The 23120-nt window shown below is 46.6% G+C and overlaps 1 protein-coding gene, 2 non-coding genes and 1 pseudogene across 4 annotated transcripts; 2 read left to right on the top strand and 2 right to left on the bottom strand.

The window, feature by feature from the left end:
• The first annotated feature begins 397 nt into the window (after positions 1-397).
• LOC133147188 (U5 spliceosomal RNA) lies at positions 398-509 on the top strand. The gene has a single exon (XR_009711556.1). It is a non-coding gene; the product is annotated as a U5 spliceosomal RNA (small nuclear RNA).
• A 6875-nt stretch (positions 510-7384) lies between these two features.
• On the bottom strand, positions 7385-22406 carry LOC133147167 (uncharacterized). 2 transcript variants are annotated; one of them, XR_009711539.1, is made up of 4 exons: positions 15548-22406; positions 8390-15364; positions 8108-8203; positions 7385-7806 (listed from the first exon to the last, which is right to left on the bottom strand). XR_009711539.1 is itself a non-coding variant. In XM_061271222.1 (2 exons), the coding sequence occupies exon 2, from the start codon at positions 13453-13455 to the stop codon at positions 11890-11892; it is 1566 nt and encodes a 521-aa protein (XP_061127206.1). In that variant the 5' UTR covers positions 13456-15364; positions 15548-22406; the 3' UTR covers positions 8210-11889. The 2 variants fall into 2 exon arrangements, 1 of the variants encoding a protein (XP_061127206.1); XM_061271222.1 differs by lacking the exons at positions 7385-7806; positions 8108-8203 and having other exon boundaries at positions 8210-15364.
• LOC133147185 (U2 spliceosomal RNA) lies at positions 8195-8361 on the bottom strand (annotated as a pseudogene).
• On the top strand, positions 18255-18366 carry LOC133147182 (U5 spliceosomal RNA). The gene has a single exon (XR_009711554.1). It is a non-coding gene; the product is annotated as a U5 spliceosomal RNA (small nuclear RNA).
• Positions 22407-23120: the final 714 nt, after the last annotated feature.

Consider the following 23120-nt stretch of genomic DNA (forward strand, 5'->3'; position numbering starts at 1 on the left):
TAAAATAATGAAATTACACATTTTCAAACGAAACACAGAGATGGGATCATTTCCTGTTCTCTCATACCAAAAGTACACGTACCAAGACATACAACTGTTTTTACCTTCAATACTCAAAATAGACGCCCAATCGCTGTTTGAAAGAACGAGCGCCGTCAGTGTTCGATCCAGTACTTACAATCCTGTGCGGCAACAAGGTTTAAAGTAAGTGAGACATTAATGAACACAAAATACTCGTTTAAACCTTCTATTTAGGTTGAGTCCTTCTAAGTATAGTAACTCTATCAACGTCTATTGTTTGTATTAGAAGGAATGATGCTGCGATTTGAATGTGAGACCGCCTGTGAATTTGGTGAGACCAGCAGTGGGGTGGCCCGTTTTGACCCAGATTATCAGATCACTCGTTTCTCTACAGATGGAATAAATCTTTCGCCTTTTACTGAAGATTTCCGTGGAGAGGAACAATAAGAGTATATCTCAGTTTGTTAATGCTCTGCGAAAGCGGAGCGTTCTTTCTTTGTTAAAATATCAATATCACCACGGATAGACGCCTATATTATACTCCGTGCAACAGTCATACGTTCACATAATTCATACCGACACATATGTGATCATGTACACATCAACAGAGAAATTACGCCGAGTGCAGACAGACAATCCCTCGTTTATCATCCATCCATTTATCCATTCTATTCGGCTTATCCGGGTCGGGTCGTGGGGGCAGCAGCTTTAGGAGGGACTCCCATACTTCCCTCTCCCCAGCCACTTCATCCAGCTCAACCAGACATACTCTCTCCAGCACGTCCTGGGTCGGCCGCGAGGTCTCCTACTGGTGGGATATGCCCGGAACACTTCCCCAGGGAGGCGTCCAGGAGGCATCCTGGTGAGCTGCCCGAGCCACCTCATCTGGCTCCTCTCAACGTGGAGGAGCAGCGGCTTTACTCCGAGTCCCTCCCGGATGACCGAGCTTCTCACCTTATCTCTCAGGGAGAGCCTGGACACCCTGCGGAGGGAACTCATTTCGCCCGCTTGTATCCGGGATCTCGTTCTTTCGGTCACGACCCAAAGCTCGTGACCATAGGTGAGGGTAGGAGCGTAGATCGACAGGTAAATTTTGCCTTTTGGCTCAGCTCTCTCTTCACCACGACGGACCGGTACAGAGTCCGCATTACTGCAGACGCTGTACCGATCCGCCTGTCGATCTCGCGCTCCATCCTGCCCTCACTCGGGAACAAGACCCCAAGATACTTGAACTCCTCCACTTGGGGCAGGATCTCATACCCGATCCGAAGAGGGCATCCCACGCTTTTCCGACCAAGGACCATGGCCTCGGATATGGAGGTGCTGACCCTCATCCCGACCGCTTCACACTCGGCTGCGAACTGCCCCAGTGAGAGCTGGAGATCACGGCTTGAAGAAGCCAATAGAACCACGTTGTCTGCAAAAAGGAGAGACACAATACGGAGGTCCTCAAACCGGACACGCTCAACGCCTCGGCTGCGTCTAAAAATTCTGTCCATAAAAGTTATGAACAGAATCGGTGACAAAGGGCAGACTTGGCGGAGTCCAACCCTCACTGGGAACAAATCCGACTTACTGCCGGAAATGCAGACCAAACTCTGGCATCGGTGATACAGGGACCAAACCGCCCTTATCAGTTGGCTCAGCACTCCGTACTCCCGAAGCACCCTCTACAGAACTTCCCGAGGGACACGGTCGAACGCCCTCTCCAAGTCCACAAAACACATGTGGACTGGTTGGGCGAACTCCCATGCCCCCTCGAGGATCCTGCCGAGGGTTTAGAGCTGGTCCACTCTTCCACGGCCAGGATGAAAGCCACACTGCTCCTCCTGAATCCGAGGTTCGACCTACCGACGGACCATCCTCTCCAGCACCCCTGAATAGACCTTACCAGGGAGGCTGAGGAATGTGATTCCCCTATGGTTGGAACTCACCCTCCGGTCCCCCTTCTTAAAGAGGGGAACCACCACCCCAGTCTGTCAATCCAGAGGCACCGTCCTCGATGTCCACGCAGTGCTGTAGAGGCGTGTCAGCCATGACAGTCCCACAACATCCAGAGCCTTTAAAAACTCTGGGCGGATCTCATCTACCCCCGGGGCCTTGCCCCCGGGGAGTTTTTAAATTACCTCAGTGAGTTCGACCCCAGAGATTGGAGAGTCCACCTCAGAGTCTCCAGGCCCTGTGTCAAGTGACATGGTGGTACGAGATGGTGTAAAATTAGGTATTGAATTTGGCCCAGGCACATTGGCTATCCCAAAACATGTAGTCGTTCAAAATTTCACCAGGAGATGGTGTTAAAGCTTGACATAGGGGTGACCTGATAGAAATGAACAAATCTAATAAATTAAACTGTTAGCAATTGGGAGGACACGACCTGCTCAAACGCGTAGCAAGGCACAATTTTGGAATATGAGTTTGCTATGCCATAATTTTAAGATGCAACAGCTTGACCAATATCAATATATGTGTTTAAGTTGGAGGAACCCATTATTGTGTTAAGTACTATTATGTGTTGAGACTGATCTTTATTAGACAAGATATATGTGATTCATGTTGCAATGTTTTGTCCAACCTGTATTTAACATTGGTGTTCCATCCATACCTGAATGTATTAAGTTGAGAGGAGACATTAAGGGCAAGTAAAGAACGAGCAAAACAGGAAACATCTGTTTCCGGTGATTGCTGCTTGAAGCAAGGTTGCCAAGACAACCAGTGGTTTCCAGCTGGCCTGGACAGGGATCAGCTAAGGAACATTCTCGAAGCTTCCAGAAAATTCCAAAAACTTCCAGAAAGGCCACCTCACGTACCGGTGAAGTTATTCCGATGAGGTAATGCCAGAAGCCTATAAATAGGTTGCCCGGACACAGAGCGGGCGCGCTTCTTCCTAGTCAGGGCGATGGCCGTGACGCTGGCCGGAGTAAAAGAACGAAGATGGATTTTTCATTCTTTTCTAGATTGAACCAAAATCTACTAAAATGAATTTCCAGAGTCTTCGAATTTGACTTTGTCAAATTTTGAGCTTCGAGGAAGGCAGAGGAAAAAGCCGCCCCGGGCATAAAGAAGAAGTGGCGACTTCTTTTTTACTTATCTGGCTACGGTCCTCACGGCCAGACCTTTCCTCTTTTTTAAACAGAATTCGGATTTTGGAACAAAGGAGAGCCGATCACTCGACTTGTTCAACCAAATAGGATTTTAGACCTTTAGTCTCGTCTCTTGTTCTGTGTGGGTGAGTCTTGTTATTTTGTTTTTTCGACTTATAATTCTTTTTCTGGCTTATTCATTAAATCTCTTAAGCCTTAATTTGGTATCGATTATTTCGTATTAACTATGTCGAGCATGGTTTTATATGCGGTAATTACAACTTTAAAATGTCTTTATTTCCCTATCATAGTCATTCTTTAAATCCGTTCAATTCTTTTTAAAGTGAAGACAGCTTTAATCCTTAACATCAGGAATTGTCAGATCTGGTTCGAAGTAGTTATCTTGAGCTCAGCTAGGGCGAGGGCGCTCTAGTAAATTAACAAATCCTTGAGGTCTTAACAAAGGCATCTGACGACTTGCCTCGAATTGAGTTACTCAGCTCGCGCGTCGGATGACTTGAAAGGGGTTGGCGTCGTAAAGAAATTAGATTGATTCTGGTAGAATTAATTTAACTCGGGTGGTCAGCTACGGACGAGTCCCTTCACCCTCGGCTCATTGAGCCTGTTACCGGGGAGCCGGATAAAAAGTGCCCGTTTGACACCTGCTTCCACAATGGAAGGTGTGTCGGTGGAATGGAGGAGGTCTTCGAAGTACTCTCCCCACCGACTCACGACGTCCCGAGTCGAGGTCAGCAGCACGCCATCTCCACTGTAAACCTCCTGAGACGCCGGATGGTGGACCAGAATTTCCTCAAAGCCGTCCGGAAGTCGTTCTCTATGGCCTCGCCAAACTCCTCCCACGCCCGAGTTTTTGCCTCAGCTACCGCCGAAGCCGCGTACCGCTTGGCCATCCGGTACCTGCCAGCTGCCTCTGGAGTCCCGCAGGCCAAAAAGGCCTGATAGGACTCCTTCTTCAGCTTGAAGGCATGCCTTAAAGGGTTCGGGGATTGCCGCCACAACAGGCACCAACCACCTTACGGCCACAGCTCCGGTCGGTTGCCTCAACAATAGAGGCACGGAACATGATCCACTCGGACTCAATGTCCCCCGCCTCCTCCGCAACGTGGGAAAAGCTCTGGTGGGAGTTGAAGTTCTTCCTTACAGGGGATTCTGCCAGACGTTCCCAGCAGACCCTCACTATACGTTTGGGCCTGCCAGGTCGGACTGGCATCTTCCCCCACCGTCGAAGCCAAACCACCACCAGGTGGTGATCAGTTGACAGCTCCGCCTCTATCCAAAATATGCGGCCGCAAAGCCGATGACATGACTACAAAGTCCATCATTGAACTGTGGCCTAGGGTGTCCTGTTGCAGAGTGCACACATGGACACCCTTATGTTTGAACATGATGTTCATTATTGACAATCTGTGTCAAGAACAGAAGTCCAATAATAGAACACTGCTCGGGTTCAGATCGGGGGGGGGGGGGCGTTCCTCCCAATCACGCTCTTCCAGGTCTCACTGTCATTACCCACGTGAGCATTGAAGTCACCCAGTAAAACGATAGAGTCCCCAGACGGAGCGCTCTCCAGCACTTCTTCCAAGGACATCAAAAAGGGTGGGTACTCTGAGCTGCCGTTTGGTGCATAGACACAAACAACAGTCAAGACCCATCCCCCCACCCGAAGGCGGAGGGTTAAGGTTAGGGTTGTCTCTCATTGACCGAGGTGAACTCCAATGTTCAGGCGCCCAGCCGGAGGGCAATAAGTATACCCAAACCTGCTCTCACCGTGAGCAACTCCAGAGTGGAAGAGAGTCCAGGGCCAGCTTGTACCGGAACCCAAATGGGTGTGGAGGCAAGTCCGACCATGTCTTGTCGGAACCTTTCTGCCTCGCACACCAGCTCGGGCTCCTTTACAGCCAGAGAGGTGACATTCCATGTCCCAAGAGCCAGCTTCTGGAGCCAGGGATCGGTCCGCCAAGGTCTCTTCCCTTGGCCGCCGCCCAGCTTACACTGCACCCGACCCCTTTGGTCCCTCCCACAGGTGGTGAGCCCATGGGAAGGGGGACCCATGTTTCCTTTTCGGGCTGTGGCCGGCCGGGCCCCATGGGCGAAGGCCCGGCCACCAGACACTCGCCTTCGAGCCCCACCTCCAGGCCTGGCTCCAGAGGCGGGGCCCGGTAACCCGCGTCCGGGTGAGGAAAAACAAAATCCAATTGTGTTTTTCTTCATAAGGGGCTTGTGAGAGCCGGGCTTTGTCTAGCCCAGGGGTGGGCAAACTTTTTGACTCGCGGGCCGAACTGGGTTCTAAATTTGGACCGGAGGGCCGAACCAGGAGCAGATGGACGTAGTGTTTGTGTGAAGTAATATAAGCAACCTGTAAAGGTCATTTCATAAAGGATTTTGGCCTTTAGTAGGTAGTAAAGCATGGATATTCCAAACAAGTTTTTTGAAAACAAATGCATTTATTAACAGCATTAAAAAAAATAATAACTCACTAAAAAACTGCTATCAGTGATTCTCATAAAATATGACACTGTTATTATGAATAACAGTCTCCATCACTTCAGTGCCTGCAGGTCAGATTAATGAAAGATGTTTATCTTATGAGATCACATCAAACATTCTGACCAAATATATCATCTTCAAGAATCGGTGAAAACATACATCCAAATAAAGTAATCAAAATGGCAACACGGTGAGGGGCATCTGAAAGTCAGAGCAGAGTTTTAACTCACAAACACCTGGTAACAGAGTTGAGGAAACGGGAAACACTTCCTTAAAGTAAGCCTTAAGAACTTTACAGGTTAAGATTAGTCGCAAACAGGTGGTGCATCAATGTCCTTGAGCATCCTGCATTGTTTGAAAATGAGAATGGTCGTTAGTTTCAATCCCTGCTAAGGGTACAAATCATATTCAAAATGCATTTTTTAACAACAAACTTGAGAGCCTCCCCTTCATTTTTGGTGGGAACAGTGTTGTTGGTCTCCCTTTTTTGCTAGTGCGTCATAGTCTGGAGTAAAATTTGTTGTGGCAATTCTTAGGAGAGATCTGACGTGTTGGTCCGTTAACCTCAATCTGTGACGGGTTGATATTGATGTTCATGTGGCTGAACGTCACGTCGCGGACGTCGAGCCAAATTAGCAACACTTTTCTAAACACTCGGCACTGTCTCCACCTTGCTTTTCCTTGGGCGACTCATTTTAATAGAAGGATTCCAGGGGAAGGTTTGTAGGTGGCTTTAGCGTAAAACTGTATCTGAAAGTTCAGTGCGCAAATTACAAGAATGTTGTCATTACAGCCCACGCTCTAAATTCGGGACTGATACAAATAGAGCGCGGGTGCGTCATGTCCGTACTACTGAGTACGTACACGCACTTGTGAGTGTGCACTGGGCTTTCTGACACGGCTTCCGGTAGTAAATGCGCAGGCGAGCGGTTCCCCATCTACTGGGGAAACGCAGTCATTGCAGGCAAAATGACCAAAACAAATGTTTAATGATACAATTTATTCAGGGTTGGCGGGCCGGATTAAACGGTCCCGTGGGCCGGATGTGGCTTGTTTGCTATGGGTGACCCAACCAGGGGCATGAAGCCCCAGACAAATATTGTTTTTGAATAAAACCAATAACCACCCCCCTCAATTGCACACGCTCTTTACTGTTTACAAGCACAATCACAAGTACAAGTCATCTTCATCCATAAGCATATCAGTCTTTCCTTGTTAAAACACAGCATCCCTACAAAAAAAGAAATGTGTTTCATCAACTTTTAACTTCTTAATAGACAACGATGGTATTTATTTACATATTGAAACACACGTCCACCTCCTTCAATGTTACACGTGAATGCACATACAGAGAACTTTTATTCATTTTGATCAGGCTACATGAAGCAAAATATAAAGGTGAATGTAATTCTCATTAATGGAATAAATTGCTCCTTTTGACCAGCAGGGGGGGGGGGGTGTTGTGTGCACATGAAGCCTCGAGAAATGAATCTATTTGCAAACCGTTTGGTGGGGAAGCCTCAAATCCTAACATCTTACATTGAGATCTGACCCCATCAAGTCATAATTGACTGCTTAATCCTGTAAGAATGAAGCGAACGGATTGAAATGGTTTTCTAACATATGAACTATTGATTTGACCAGTAGAGGGGGTGCACTGTTCCTGGAGGTACTGCAATACCAGGTCGATGTCTCCTAGGCTTGCCGTGTGCAGCTTTGAGAGTTGCTGCAGCCAGCCAGGCCTGGGTGGGGGGGGGCGTGGGGGGGGGGGGGGGTATCTGTCTGTGCTTCCTTACCAGCAAGTTTCTGGAAGTCCACATGGCGTCTTTGATGGCAACGACTGCTTTGTAAAGTCTTCTTGCTTGATTTTCAACGGGGTCAACGCATAGAGTACAAGGTCTGCAATCTGCGCTTACCTTGCGGGGAATTGCAGGTCGCCCACAGGTCTACGGCAGCCCTGCACTACCAGAGCAGGTCCCACACTGACTCCTGGGCACCACAGCCAGGTCAGGGGCACGCTGAGAGCGCTGACATGCCCCGAGAGTGCATAACGGACCTGACTGGGAGGACATCATGGGCCACCATCCATGACAGGTCCCGAAGTTTGTTTCGAGAGGGCGGGGTGGTTGACGTTGCGCCAAACTGTTGTGGGCTCGCCGAATGCAAGCCCGCGCACTGGACACACCGCTTCCCGCTCCTGTACGACAGAGATCATACATCTGTGATTTGTTAAAATTTCACTATATTCTTGCTCTAATTTAAAGTTCTTCAAAAACTTCTTGATTAAGGAATAAGAAGGTGGCAGGTTAAAAGACACAGGAATTCTTTGGTCGGTGGTTATTAGCTTTAGTTTCCGGAGGTATGAGTCCATCCAGAATCGTGTCATTGCTTGGCTTTTCGGTGCATTTGGTGTAAGGAGCGCGCTTCGCAGGTGCAGGGCAACATATCTGCTTCCGAGGCTTTAAGAAGAGCTTTAAGTCCGGCACTCCTTTTCCTACCTTTTTTTTGTTTTTCTTCATGGTGTCCCTCTTCAGTCTCTCCAACTTGGATTTCCAGATGAAGTAAAAAATGGCTCGGTCCAACTCTAGAAGTGCCTTCATTGTTGGGATGAAAACAGAACTGATTAGTAAAACCAAGGGTAAAATCACCATTCTTATGGTTAAAATTCTCTCTTCTATGGTCAGCTCTCTTAATCCGCCAAACCCAAGAACAGATACTACACCTGATTTTAGCCAAAAGGCCGAAAAGCGATGGAGTATACGAGTGATGGACTCGCTTACATGTCACGAACGGAGTGTGGAAATGGAGCAGGGGGACCAAGTGCAGCTTGGACCACGGTTTATTGAAGCAAACTCAAAAGACTCTGCAAACTGACAAGACTTACTAACAAAACCAACAACAGAGACGTGAGACAAAAAGACAGGGTGACATTACCAAGACAGGAACCAAAAAAACCTCATGACAGTAACAAACACATCAATGCTCCGACAGGGAGTGATACACAGACAGGACTTAATATACAAGACAGGTAACAAGAGGCAGGTGAGAATGATCACACTGATCATGGGCACACAGGAGGGGAGGGGTGAGCACACAGACACACGGACAAAACTATGACAACATGGACGTGACCGGGGACGAGTCATGACATTACAGCAGTGCTTCTCAAATAGTGGGGCGCGCCCCCCTTGGGGGGCGCCGTGCTATACCTGGGGGGGCGCGTGTGACCCTGGGGAACAGGCTTTTTTTTTTGCAGTACTAGAATAAAGTGTACTCGCGCATCTTCCCAGCAGGGGGCAGTGGCGCTCTCATTGTTACTTCTGTGACGTTTGCGACAGTGCAACATTTTACGATTTACAAGACAAGTTAGGATAGTCACGGTGGGGAGGGGGGGGCGCGAAAAGTTTCCTTCTTGCTAGGGGGGGGCGTAACAGAAAATAATTGAGAAGCACTGCATTACAGGCTTCCCTGTCTACCCATTCTCACCAACGGTTTGTTAGAATAGGACTCGAGTCTTGCTTTATTAGCTTTCTCTTCTCTATGACACCCTTTGCACATATGTAGAAGTCGCTCTCAGTTAAGACTACAAGGTCACACGTTATCACACCAGCTAGGCCAGGGGTGGCCAACCAGTCAGAGACTAAGAGCCACATTTTTTACTGTGTCATCGCAAAGAGCCACATCATACAACTGAGCACACATGAACACCCCCTCCCCACACACACACACACAAACACGCACACCCACACACACACGCACACACACACACACACCCCTCTGCTCAGCCAAATTTATTGTGTGACATTATTATGTCACGCACCAACATGATAATGACAAATTGACTCCTACAGTACTAAAACCACAGACCAAAGACCACATTTTCAACAATGAACATTGTCTGCATTGTCTCACACAGACAAACTCAGTTCAACAAATTCCACAAACAAAAACATACGTTTTTCCACTTACCATGTGTGGCGGGACAGACCATTCGTTTTAGTTTGTCATTTTCAGGAGACAAGATTTCAATAACGTCACTGAGGCATATTTTAACGAACTCCACTTCATTGTATGGCTTTTTAGCCCGTGCAATATTCCAAGTCAGTTGAAACAATGCAAGTGTGACAGTCTCTGAGTGCTTCGTAATTTTTTTGAAAAACTGTACCTATTTTTCTGCCTGACTTTTCAAAGTCTCCAAACTTGTGCTTGCGAAATATCAGTCCCTTTTGCAAAGTCCTTATCGATATTGGCATGAAGTGAGCTGAAGTGGCGCTGACCATTTGAAGCTTTTAAATGCGCCAATGACGTCCGACATATCAGGCAGAATGGCTTGCCATAGCGTTCAACAAAAAACAACTTTAACTCTGTTAAAAACATCCTGTGTTCATCGTCATATATTCGTTTAGCTGTGCATTTTTTCTTTGCCATTTTGGCAAGCGTCGTGTCAGCTTTTCTGGACCTAATGGGCCCCCGTAGTCACAGTCGCCATTCATTAAAAAGCCAGCAAAACCAATCGCTCTGTTTGTCCCTCCTCCTTTGCGGGATTTCACCTCACGCGCATGCGCGTTTGACCAAAATACCATATTGAACTCAAGCGAAGCAAATACGCACGAAAAATAAACACAAATGTTGATATGAACGTAAAAGAGCCGCATGAAACCAGCCAAAGAGTCGCATGCGGCTCGCGAGCCGCGGGTTGGCCACCGCTAGGCTAGGCAGAGTCGCCTCCTTGCAGGAAGGCGGCCCAGAGTAGTATAAAGAACCTTGGCGCTGGGAGAGGGACCTTCTTTTGCATCTCGCCGAAAGGGGTCCACAGCTGTACATCGATTATTCTGGCAGACATTAAATAGTTAAACTGTGAAGTGCTTCTCTTCTGGGCACTAATAAATCGGCAAACTTGTCTGCTGACTTATTTGTTCACGCTTCTTCACCCGCAGTAATGCATGTAGTTCACGAAGCATATATGTGTATACTTTCAGCAGTCTCTATCCAAATACACAGTGTAGGTACCTATTAAAAGTGTAGTCCCGATGAACATGAAAGGCAAAGATTGATAATTCACAAAGAACTTTCCATGGTCATCATATCTACCTAACGGCTGCGCCGAAAGAGTTGGGCCAGAAGAATAGAGCGGAACTCATGCAGAAGTGCATGAACACCACCTTGTTGAAAGAATAAAACCAACACAATGCATGAATTCATGACAAATGACATACCAGCAAATCAGGAGGACTTCTGCTGTTGCCTTTGCGAGACCAGTTCAGATAGGCGTTATCACGAATTTATAAAACAGGTGTGTTCGGACCTCCACAGTGGAGGCTCTGCTGAACCCCTGAGACCGACTCACCGAACTCATAGAGTTTGACCGAATCCAGGTTAAGAACCACTGGTTTAGAGGCTGTTATTTCTGCAAAAGGAGGAACTACTAAATATTGATGTCATTTTTCTGATGGGGTTTCCAAATGTATGCACCTGCCTACTTTTGTTTAAATAAAGATTGCACACTGTCTGCAAATCCTATAAACTGCATTTCACTTCTCAAATAGCACTGTGTTGATCACTGCCGTCATCGGCCATGCATGGATTCGGGCCATCTGATTGGTTCCTTTGCCCCCCCCGCCCCCCATACACACACAGGAATTGGTTAGGACTTCATTAGTAAGTGTTAGGAATCGTTTTGGCTCTCCGTTCAGAGCAAGGAACGAGCCACTAGCCCCACGGGAAGTTGTCATTTTCTGTAAGCTTGTGTGTATGTAGATTCAAACTGGGATTGCAGCCGCCTCGATGCTATATTATGGCCAATATGCAGTTGCATGTTTAGGGTCTTTTTTCTAGGATCTTCAGCCACGACACCCAGGCAGATGTTGATATTAAAATGTTGGTGGAACTATCCAATAACTACGCAGATCTGATGATCCCTAATACTTGAGCTGAGACAAAATTGGAAAGACTATTTGTTGACAGTGTCTGTGAGTTACTTCAACCCAAAAGTTCACATAAACTACACATAGCTAATGTTGACCACAAAATGGCATGTAAGCTGGCCAGGAGTCCTGGAATCTTCTGATCTGTAGACAGATGCGTTACCCATTGCTCCACGAGCCCCACGGGAATATGTGGCTTGTAAGCTTGTAACACTTTTGCAAAAATGAAAATAAAAAATAGGTGACATTATTTGAATATGCCATGATGCTTTATTCTTTGCGCCACTCGCCCTACAAGTTACGGCTATTGACCGTAGACTTGTGTGGAAAATCGTCATTGTCCAAAAGATGTCAGTTTAGCAATAGTGAGCAAGGGAGAAATTCTTCAAAGTAATTTGATTATGCCATGACCCAGATTCGAACCAGGGATCTGCACAGCCAACTATACTCCGGCCCAAGTCTGTTCGTTGAGCGAAAGACTCATTATCTTTTCCTGACACCACTTCTCTGGGCAACAGGGCCTGAGAACAGTTGTAGCCTATGAGCAGGCCAATCTCACAGTCACATAAAGGAGTGATCTCTCCGGCAAGGTGCTCTAGGTGAGGCCATGATCTTGCTGTCTCAGGTATGGGGACATGACTTAGGTTTGCAGGAATAAACTCTCTTGTGTAGGTTACTGGGAGAGATATTTTCCTTGTCTCATTATAACCTCTGACCTGCAGTCCAGTTAACTTCTGACTCTGGATGACGGTATCTTTGGATGACATCGTGGAGAGCTTTAATTGCACAGCCTGTTTCTTTGTAACTAACACTTTTGCCGTTTCTTGCAGGATGAAGGTGGTGTCGCTTTGGTTGTCCAATAGAGCGTATACGAGCACTTCCTGCTCTGGATTACTTGCTGTGGACAGCCATACAGGAACAACTGTGGAGGAATAGGTGCTCCTCTTGTCTTGCACCACTCTGTTAGCTGTTGCCTCTACTGGTGTCTCTTCTTTCTCTTCAGACTCTGATAAGTCTTCCTTCTCCTTTGTGCGCTCCTTTTTCTTAAAGCGTCTCCCACTCTCCTTTCTTTCGCCATCCTCTTGTTCTTTCCTATTGTCTTCCCTTGGACGATTTTCATGTAGACATGTTGGATGCTTCCTTTTGCATGTCTCACAAATGCTTCTCTTCTCACAGTTCTTGGACTGATGTCCTGATTTCAAACATCCAAAGCAGAGCTTGTTTGTTTTCACAAACTTGACTCGTTCTGCAGTTGTCTCTTTCAAGAACTTTCGACATGTCTGTAAGCCATGATTTGACTTCTCACAGAATACACATCCTTTAGCATCTGTTTTCTCTTCAGAGCTACTTGCTAGCACCTTGGCACCAACACTTTGTGTTTTTTGTGGCTTCTCCATTCCACCATCTCCAGACTTCAGAGCGTGAAGGGAGGTAATCGGATTACAAGCGATATCGGCTTCCTCTGTGACGAATTCCACGAACTGATCGAAGCTGGGGAAAGTCTCATTTTCCTTTTCCATCCTGGTCACCCTTCGGTTCCATCTTGCTGTAAGCCAGTCGGGAAGCTTGGAGAGCATTCGTTGGTTTTCACCACAGTCGTTAAGGACCTCCAGGCTCTTTATTTGCGACATGGCTGCTTGGCAGCCTCGAAGGAAGTCTGAGAACTCTCGTAGCTGAATGCTTTCCTTGGGTCCTATCTTTGGCCATGAGGCCAGCTTATCTCTGAACGCCTTAGCAACCATAAAGGAGCTTCCAAATCTTTTTTCCAGGACACTGAGCGCTGTCTGATAGGCTGCATCTGTTCCTAGAAGGAAGTATCCCTCAATGGCTTTCCTTGCTGGTCCGCCAACATATTTTTGTAGGTAGTAGATTTTTTCGTTCGCTGGTATATTCTTTCTGCCTATCAGCGTTTGAAAGGACATTTTTCAGCCCTTGTACTTTAGTGGATCCCCACTGAAAACAGCAGGCTCTGGTGCTGGGAGACGGCTTACACTGAAGGACTCTGCTAGTACCTTGGCGAAATCAGTTGTGCTATCCTCTTTGGGAGTAGTTATAGATGATTGCATCCTTGTGATTAGTTGTGGCGGGACAGCAGGTTTTGAGTCGAATGTAAGCCTTTCTCGTTTGGGCTTATAATCCTTGAATAGATCCAGCAAGTCTGAGGTTGAGCCTTGTTCTTGTTTATACACTTCTAGTTTGGCCTTGGCGGCATTTATCTTTTTTATGGTCTCTAAGCGTTCTATCTTTCTGCGCTTTTCTTCCAAGACCTGTTTATTTGCAGCACATTCTTCTTCTTCTTGTGCAAGCCTTTGTCTACATTGCTCTTCTTCTTGTGCACGTTCCTTTTCTTGTTGCACAAGCCTTTGTCTGTACTCAGCTTCTAGGTTTCTGAGTTCACGTTCCTCACGCTCCACTTGCTCTTGGACTTCCAAAGTGGCTTCATTTGCTGCTAATTCTGCTGCAGCTTCACTTATTTTTGAAGATTTACATGAGGATTTACTTGAGAGTGATGATCTTGAGCTTGCACTGCATGCTTCTGATACTTCTAATGAGAACACAGAGCCAGTTTCAAACCACTTTATTTCTTGCTCGTTATCTTTGTCTTGGAGATGATTCCAAGCATGCTCTAATATCTGCCTTGAGACATTGTCGCAGGTGTCTGTTCGACGGCGTGTCTCTTTATCAGGGATTATGCATTTGCGCAGGTCTTCGTACGCCTGCTGTACATCATTTGATGCTTCTTTTACCTTGTTGATGAGAGTTTGTAGGTTCTCTTGAGAAGAGGCTCCCTCTATCTCCTTCCTTGATTTCTTAGCAAGAATCTTCCACTTGTCATAGGTACGTGAGAAACGATGTTGGAGACCTTTGAGTTTAGTCTCTTCGAGTTCTTGTCCCTTCTCAGTGAGCTTTCTTGATCTTTCACTTCTTCTTATTTCATCTTCTGGGGCAGGTTGTTTGCCTTCACTTATTTCAGTCTCCCCCTTAAGAGTTTTACCTGCTTGCTCACTATCAGCATCCTCAATGCCTTCTAAGATTGGAGTTATCCCTTCTATCTTGGACACATCCATTTTTAGGAAGTCTCATGAACTCAGTATTTATTAAGATTATTAATTTATCTATTATTTTTTATTACGATTTTGCATGAAATTTAAGCTATATGAACTGATTTTCTTTAAACTCAAGTATAAATCTGATTTACTAATGTAATGATGTTATAGTTTTATCACTTGACTACAGTAGGCTATCTTGAATTACTACTGACTCCTGTAATTTACTTTATCAACCAACCTGTCTAATATATTGACTAAATGTACAATAAACTTAATTTTCATTGCAATGACTTAATCACTTAAATGTTGTTCTACACCTTTAAATGTTTGCAAATGAACTTGTTTTCAAATGCTATGAATGGTCGTTCACACCTCAATCAGACATTACTAGGTGCAAATAAGCAAGCACTTAAACCTTACAACATGCACACATCACCATAACATTGCACAATTTAGCACTTGTAGGTCCCTTTACAGCAATTGAGGCTAGTCCACCTTTAAACATTTAACTTGTTCAAATGTTTTACTTATTGTTGACTGGCACCCAAAGCTCTCTGGACTCAGGTAGCTACTTGTGTAGGCAGGTGAATGTACAGTCTCTTATCTGTCCGATGGAAGAGGTGAGTGAAGTGACTTGCTTGTAGCTCTGCCGAACAACGTCTTGTTCTGGCGCCGGGCTGGCTGAGTTCTCACTGTAGCTCCCTCTTGTCAATCAGGTGTACAAGCAGTTCTTCAAAACGGGCATTTATTCAACTCCTTCTCCACACACATGCCGTGAGAACTAAAAGACATAAAGACTATTAACATAAAACGTTCTCACAGAGAAAAATAAACGTTACACAGAAAATAACTTAAATCTGCTCATGCACTTAAAACACATTCGTCATGTTCTTGCTAACATAACATAGCATGGCTAACATCATGGCTAATATCATGGCTAACAACTAATATGACAAAGGATTACCTCATTGCCGCATTTGCTCGAGGGAGAAAACGAAAAAAAACGTAAATCTTGACAATACAGATCTTCAAAACTCTGGTTTAACCAATAAACAAAAATGTTATCAGAAAAGAAACAAAAGAAGCATTCCTTGCATTCTTCATCACTTGCTTTTGCAAACGGAAAACGTTGCCACGCCGTGGCTCAAAATCAGACACTCGCCCTTGTGTAACTCTCAAAAAGGAACCGCTAACACAAAAACTAAAATTGGTTCCCACTTGGAAACAGAGCCTGGCTCAAACGTTCCATATCAGTGCATTTTCTTATGGCAGCTACACTAAGAATGTTTAAATAGTTACACTATTCTATGGCACACACTAAGAATAAAATACATTTTAATTCCAACAAAAGGAGGAGGAAGACTCATGGATAAAACTGACATTTTTAGGGAGGACGCGAGGAGTCAACGGTGGTTCGTAACTACAAGATGAGCGATCAAACAGGAAAACGAGAGGGAAGTCTGTCCGCCGCCCATCTAGCTCCTCCACATAGTATGAGATTTGAGACATGATGTGCCATTGACATTTTTTATGCGAGAACGATTCGATATGAGTTACGGTGTAATCGATGGCGCAATGCGTGGCCGGCCCGAGAGGCTCCAAAGCTGAGCCGGCCTCCAGGAGCAACTCCTGCTGGGCTGCAGGGATGCTGGTTTCGTCTGCAATTCTCTGCTGCAGTTTGTCCACCGTCTCGTCATCTGTGACGCCGTACTTCAAGATCTAGGCGGTGGTCATGTTTAAAACCTGCGAAGAATAGACCATAAATTAAACTAAAATGAGTTGAGAGAACCACTATGCCAGTGGCTCTTGAATTTCTTACAAGTCACGAAACATTCAATATTATTCTAAGCCACATTGAACTTTGACACTGGGATGACAATGACAACTGAGAAAAATGTCAGAAAAAATGAACTGTTGAACCAATATGAGCTCTGTTTAACCGTCTCATCACTACAGCAATATCGCCCATGGAGGACAAGATGGCTCGGATGTGTCTAATGTCTGAGCGACAAGATGATGATGATGATGATAACAATGTTGATGACGGGATTCGTGCACTGACGTTACAAGACTTTTTCCCCGATCCATGCAATTCTGAGTGATGACGACGCAACATTTATCTTTTGAGTGTAAACATATTTGTTTTCATAAATGTGATCCGACAACTGAAAATCGAGAGTAGTGGTTGTTTACGGTGATGTGAGGATTTGAGCAAATATGTGATAAACAGGAGGGAAATGTTAGAATAATTAGTTTTGCTGAAGCGCTGGTCGGCCTGGAACCGAAGGTCACATATCTTCGCTCAAGTCAACATATGTGCCGGCTAGCCTTGGGGAGTCCTTATACTCCCTTTCCTTGTCTTATCTTTGAGAGGCCCTCACTAGTTAGAAACAGAACATCTTTGTTCTTTGTTCTTTGTTAGTTCAAGAGAAGCCCTTTCTCTGTTAATTGCTTTTGTCCGAGACAGTTTTTAGTTATCCCATATTTACTCAATGTTTGTTTAAGTAGACTTCATGCAAGTTATCTCACATCTACTTAACCTTTGTTAGAGTGTTTGCACGAGAGGTATCTGATTATTCACTTATTATTATTATTATTGTGTGAAATGTAGCAAGAAAGTCTAGAGCATTGTTTTACAGAGACACGGCATCCAGGTTTAGAGATTGCAGCCAGGAACGAAGCTGCCAACCATGTAAGAACAGACTCTGCATTCGTGGGGTCACGGATCGGCCAAGGCCATGCGGCCTCGCACCACACAACATTATTAGCTAGCTGAACAGCGTTGCTACAGTCACACTCTCACCTCCCTTTAGTGTAGCAACGCCTCTGTAACCAGGGCAACCAAAACATTAAATAGAGGAGCACGTGGAGGGAGAACTCAGAATTGATGGAGATTGTAACTGAGTTTCCTCTCTCTATCGTTCTCCTCGCGAGTAAACCTGTTCTGGTTCTTTTCTCCTCTTCCTTCCAGCGTGTGGTTAAATGTCTGATGGTATTTAGACCTGACAATGCGCCTGATTGTTGTTCCTCATACATCAAAAGTATGGATTTCTAGAAAACAACTTTTACTTCCTAAAGTAAAATGACAGATTTATATTCAAATGTCAAATATCGAATGCCACCATCGCAGTGGAGGTGAATTACACCCCAAACCATGCCAGCAACGTCAAAAGCCTCAATTATTTGCGCCACATTAGAGATATAGAGCATTTCTGAAATTTGAGAAACCATCTGAGAAATTACGATCGTATTTTGTTTCCCGATTTGTGTTGAATAAAATAATGAAATTACACATTTTCAAACGAAACACAGAGATGGGATCATTTCCTGTTCTCTCATACCAAAAGTACACGTACCAAGACATACAACTGTTTTTACCTTCAATACTCAAAATAGACGCCCAATCGCTGTTTGAAAGAACGAGCGCCGTCAGTGTTCGATCCAGTACTTACAATCCTGTGCGGCAACAAGGTTTAAAGTAAGTGAGACATTAATGAACACAAAATACTCGTTTAAACCTTCTATTTAGGTTGAGTCCTTCTAAGTATAGTAACTCTATCAACGTCTATTGTTTGTATTAGAAGGAATGATGCTGCGATTTGAATGTGAGACCGCCTGTGAATTTGGTGAGACCAGCAGTGGGGTGGCCCGTTTTGACCCAGATTATCAGATCACTCGTTTCTCTACAGATGGAATAAATCTTTCGCCTTTTACTGAAGATTTCCGTGGAGAGGAACAATAAGAGTATATCTCAGTTTGTTAATGCTCTGCGAAAGCGGAGCGTTCTTTCTTTGTTAAAATATCAATATCACCACGGATAGACGCCTATATTATACTCCGTGCAACAGTCATACGTTCACATAATTCATACCGACACATATGTGATCATGTACACATCAACAGAGAAATTACGCCGAGTGCAGACAGACAATCCCTCGTTTATCATCCATCCATTTATCCATTCTATTCGGCTTATCCGGGTCGGGTCGTGGGGGCAGCAGCTTTAGGAGGGACTCCCATACTTCCCTCTCCCCAGCCACTTCATCCAGCTCAACCAGACATACTCTCTCCAGCACGTCCTGGGTCGGCCGCGAGGTCTCCTACTGGTGGGATATGCCCGGAACACTTCCCCAGGGAGGCGTCCAGGAGGCATCCTGGTGAGCTGCCCGAGCCACCTCATCTGGCTCCTCTCAACGTGGAGGAGCAGCGGCTTTACTCCGAGTCCCTCCCGGATGACCGAGCTTCTCACCTTATCTCTCAGGGAGAGCCTGGACACCCTGCGGAGGGAACTCATTTCGCCCGCTTGTATCCGGGATCTCGTTCTTTCGGTCACGACCCAAAGCTCGTGACCATAGGTGAGGGTAGGAGCGTAGATCGACAGGTAAATTTTGCCTTTTGGCTCAGCTCTCTCTTCACCACGACGGACCGGTACAGAGTCCGCATTACTGCAGACGCTGTACCGATCCGCCTGTCGATCTCGCGCTCCATCCTGCCCTCACTCGGGAACAAGACCCCAAGATACTTGAACTCCTCCACTTGGGGCAGGATCTCATACCCGATCCGAAGAGGGCATCCCACGCTTTTCCGACCAAGGACCATGGCCTCGGATATGGAGGTGCTGACCCTCATCCCGACCGCTTCACACTCGGCTGCGAACTGCCCCAGTGAGAGCTGGAGATCACGGCTTGAAGAAGCCAATAGAACCACGTTGTCTGCAAAAAGGAGAGACACAATACGGAGGTCCTCAAACCGGACACGCTCAACGCCTCGGCTGCGTCTAAAAATTCTGTCCATAAAAGTTATGAACAGAATCGGTGACAAAGGGCAGACTTGGCGGAGTCCAACCCTCACTGGGAACAAATCCGACTTACTGCCGGAAATGCAGACCAAACTCTGGCATCGGTGATACAGGGACCAAACCGCCCTTATCAGTTGGCTCAGCACTCCGTACTCCCGAAGCACCCTCTACAGAACTTCCCGAGGGACACGGTCGAACGCCCTCTCCAAGTCCACAAAACACATGTGGACTGGTTGGGCGAACTCCCATGCCCCCTCGAGGATCCTGCCGAGGGTTTAGAGCTGGTCCACTCTTCCACGGCCAGGATGAAAGCCACACTGCTCCTCCTGAATCCGAGGTTCGACCTACCGACGGACCATCCTCTCCAGCACCCCTGAATAGACCTTACCAGGGAGGCTGAGGAATGTGATTCCCCTATGGTTGGAACTCACCCTCCGGTCCCCCTTCTTAAAGAGGGGAACCACCACCCCAGTCTGTCAATCCAGAGGCACCGTCCTCGATGTCCACGCAGTGCTGTAGAGGCGTGTCAGCCATGACAGTCCCACAACATCCAGAGCCTTTAAAAACTCTGGGCGGATCTCATCTACCCCCGGGGCCTTGCCCCCGGGGAGTTTTTAAATTACCTCAGTGAGTTCGACCCCAGAGATTGGAGAGTCCACCTCAGAGTCTCCAGGCCCTGTGTCAAGTGACATGGTGGTACGAGATGGTGTAAAATTAGGTATTGAATTTGGCCCAGGCACATTGGCTATCCCAAAACATGTAGTCGTTCAAAATTTCACCAGGAGATGGTGTTAAAGCTTGACATAGGGGTGACCTGATAGAAATGAACAAATCTAATAAATTAAACTGTTAGCAATTGGGAGGACACGACCTGCTCAAACGCGTAGCAAGGCACAATTTTGGAATATGAGTTTGCTATGCCATAATTTTAAGATGCAACAGCTTGACCAATATCAATATATGTGTTTAAGTTGGAGGAACCCATTATTGTGTTAAGTACTATTATGTGTTGAGACTGATCTTTATTAGACAAGATATATGTGATTCATGTTGCAATGTTTTGTCCAACCTGTATTTAACATTGGTGTTCCATCCATACCTGAATGTATTAAGTTGAGAGGAGACATTAAGGGCAAGTAAAGAACGAGCAAAACAGGAAACATCTGTTTCCGGTGATTGCTGCTTGAAGCAAGGTTGCCAAGACAACCAGTGGTTTCCAGCTGGCCTGGACAGGGATCAGCTAAGGAACATTCTCGAAGCTTCCAGAAAATTCCAAAAACTTCCAGAAAGGCCACCTCACGTACCGGTGAAGTTATTCCGATGAGGTAATGCCAGAAGCCTATAAATAGGTTGCCCGGACACAGAGCGGGCGCGCTTCTTCCTAGTCAGGGCGATGGCCGTGACGCTGGCCGGAGTAAAAGAACGAAGATGGATTTTTCATTCTTTTCTAGATTGAACCAAAATCTACTAAAATGAATTTCCAGAGTCTTCGAATTTGACTTTGTCAAATTTTGAGCTTCGAGGAAGGCAGAGGAAAAAGCCGCCCCGGGCATAAAGAAGAAGTGGCGACTTCTTTTTTACTTATCTGGCTACGGTCCTCACGGCCAGACCTTTCCTCTTTTTTAAACAGAATTCGGATTTTGGAACAAAGGAGAGCCGATCACTCGACTTGTTCAACCAAATAGGATTTTAGACCTTTAGTCTCGTCTCTTGTTCTGTGTGGGTGAGTCTTGTTATTTTGTTTTTTCGACTTATAATTCTTTTTCTGGCTTATTCATTAAATCTCTTAAGCCTTAATTTGGTATCGATTATTTCGTATTAACTATGTCGAGCATGGTTTTATATGCGGTAATTACAACTTTAAAATGTCTTTATTTCCCTATCATAGTCATTCTTTAAATCCGTTCAATTCTTTTTAAAGTGAAGACAGCTTTAATCCTTAACATCAGGAATTGTCAGATCTGGTTCGAAGTAGTTATCTTGAGCTCAGCTAGGGCGAGGGCGCTCTAGTAAATTAACAAATCCTTGAGGTCTTAACAAAGGCATCTGACGACTTGCCTCGAATTGAGTTACTCAGCTCGCGCGTCGGATGACTTGAAAGGGGTTGGCGTCGTAAAGAAATTAGATTGATTCTGGTAGAATTAATTTAACTCGGGTGGTCAGCTACGGACGAGTCCCTTCACCCTCGGCTCATTGAGCCTGTTACCGGGGAGCCGGATAAAAAGTGCCCGTTTGACACCTGCTTCCACAATGGAAGGTGTGTCGGTGGAATGGAGGAGGTCTTCGAAGTACTCTCCCCACCGACTCACGACGTCCCGAGTCGAGGTCAGCAGCACGCCATCTCCACTGTAAACCTCCTGAGACGCCGGATGGTGGACCAGAATTTCCTCAAAGCCGTCCGGAAGTCGTTCTCTATGGCCTCGCCAAACTCCTCCCACGCCCGAGTTTTTGCCTCAGCTACCGCCGAAGCCGCGTACCGCTTGGCCATCCGGTACCTGCCAGCTGCCTCTGGAGTCCCGCAGGCCAAAAAGGCCTGATAGGACTCCTTCTTCAGCTTGAAGGCATGCCTTAAAGGGTTCGGGGATTGCCGCCACAACAGGCACCAACCACCTTACGGCCACAGCTCCGGTCGGTTGCCTCAACAATAGAGGCACGGAACATGATCCACTCGGACTCAATGTCCCCCGCCTCCTCCGCAACGTGGGAAAAGCTCTGGTGGGAGTTGAAGTTCTTCCTTACAGGGGATTCTGCCAGACGTTCCCAGCAGACCCTCACTATACGTTTGGGCCTGCCAGGTCGGACTGGCATCTTCCCCCACCGTCGAAGCCAAACCACCACCAGGTGGTGATCAGTTGACAGCTCCGCCTCTATCCAAAATATGCGGCCGCAAAGCCGATGACATGACTACAAAGTCCATCATTGAACTGTGGCCTAGGGTGTCCTGTTGCAGAGTGCACACATGGACACCCTTATGTTTGAACATGATGTTCATTATTGACAATCTGTGTCAAGAACAGAAGTCCAATAATAGAACACTGCTCGGGTTCAGATCGGGGGGGGGGGGGCGTTCCTCCCAATCACGCTCTTCCAGGTCTCACTGTCATTACCCACGTGAGCATTGAAGTCACCCAGTAAAACGATAGAGTCCCCAGACGGAGCGCTCTCCAGCACTTCTTCCAAGGACATCAAAAAGGGTGGGTACTCTGAGCTGCCGTTTGGTGCATAGACACAAACAACAGTCAAGACCCATCCCCCCACCCGAAGGCGGAGGGTTAAGGTTAGGGTTGTCTCTCATTGACCGAGGTGAACTCCAATGTTCAGGCGCCCAGCCGGAGGGCAATAAGTATACCCAAACCTGCTCTCACCGTGAGCAACTCCAGAGTGGAAGAGAGTCCAGGGCCAGCTTGTACCGGAACCCAAATGGGTGTGGAGGCAAGTCCGACCATGTCTTGTCGGAACCTTTCTGCCTCGCACACCAGCTCGGGCTCCTTTACAGCCAGAGAGGTGACATTCCATGTCCCAAGAGCCAGCTTCTGGAGCCAGGGATCGGTCCGCCAAGGTCTCTTCCCTTGGCCGCCGCCCAGCTTACACTGCACCCGACCCCTTTGGTCCCTCCCACAGGTGGTGAGCCCATGGGAAGGGGGACCCATGTTTCCTTTTCGGGCTGTGGCCGGCCGGGCCCCATGGGCGAAGGCCCGGCCACCAGACACTCGCCTTCGAGCCCCACCTCCAGGCCTGG

This window comes from Syngnathus typhle, unplaced genomic scaffold, assembly GCF_033458585.1.
Source record: "Syngnathus typhle isolate RoL2023-S1 ecotype Sweden unplaced genomic scaffold, RoL_Styp_1.0 HiC_scaffold_34, whole genome shotgun sequence".
Classification (NCBI taxonomy): Eukaryota; Metazoa; Chordata; class Actinopteri; order Syngnathiformes; family Syngnathidae; genus Syngnathus; species Syngnathus typhle.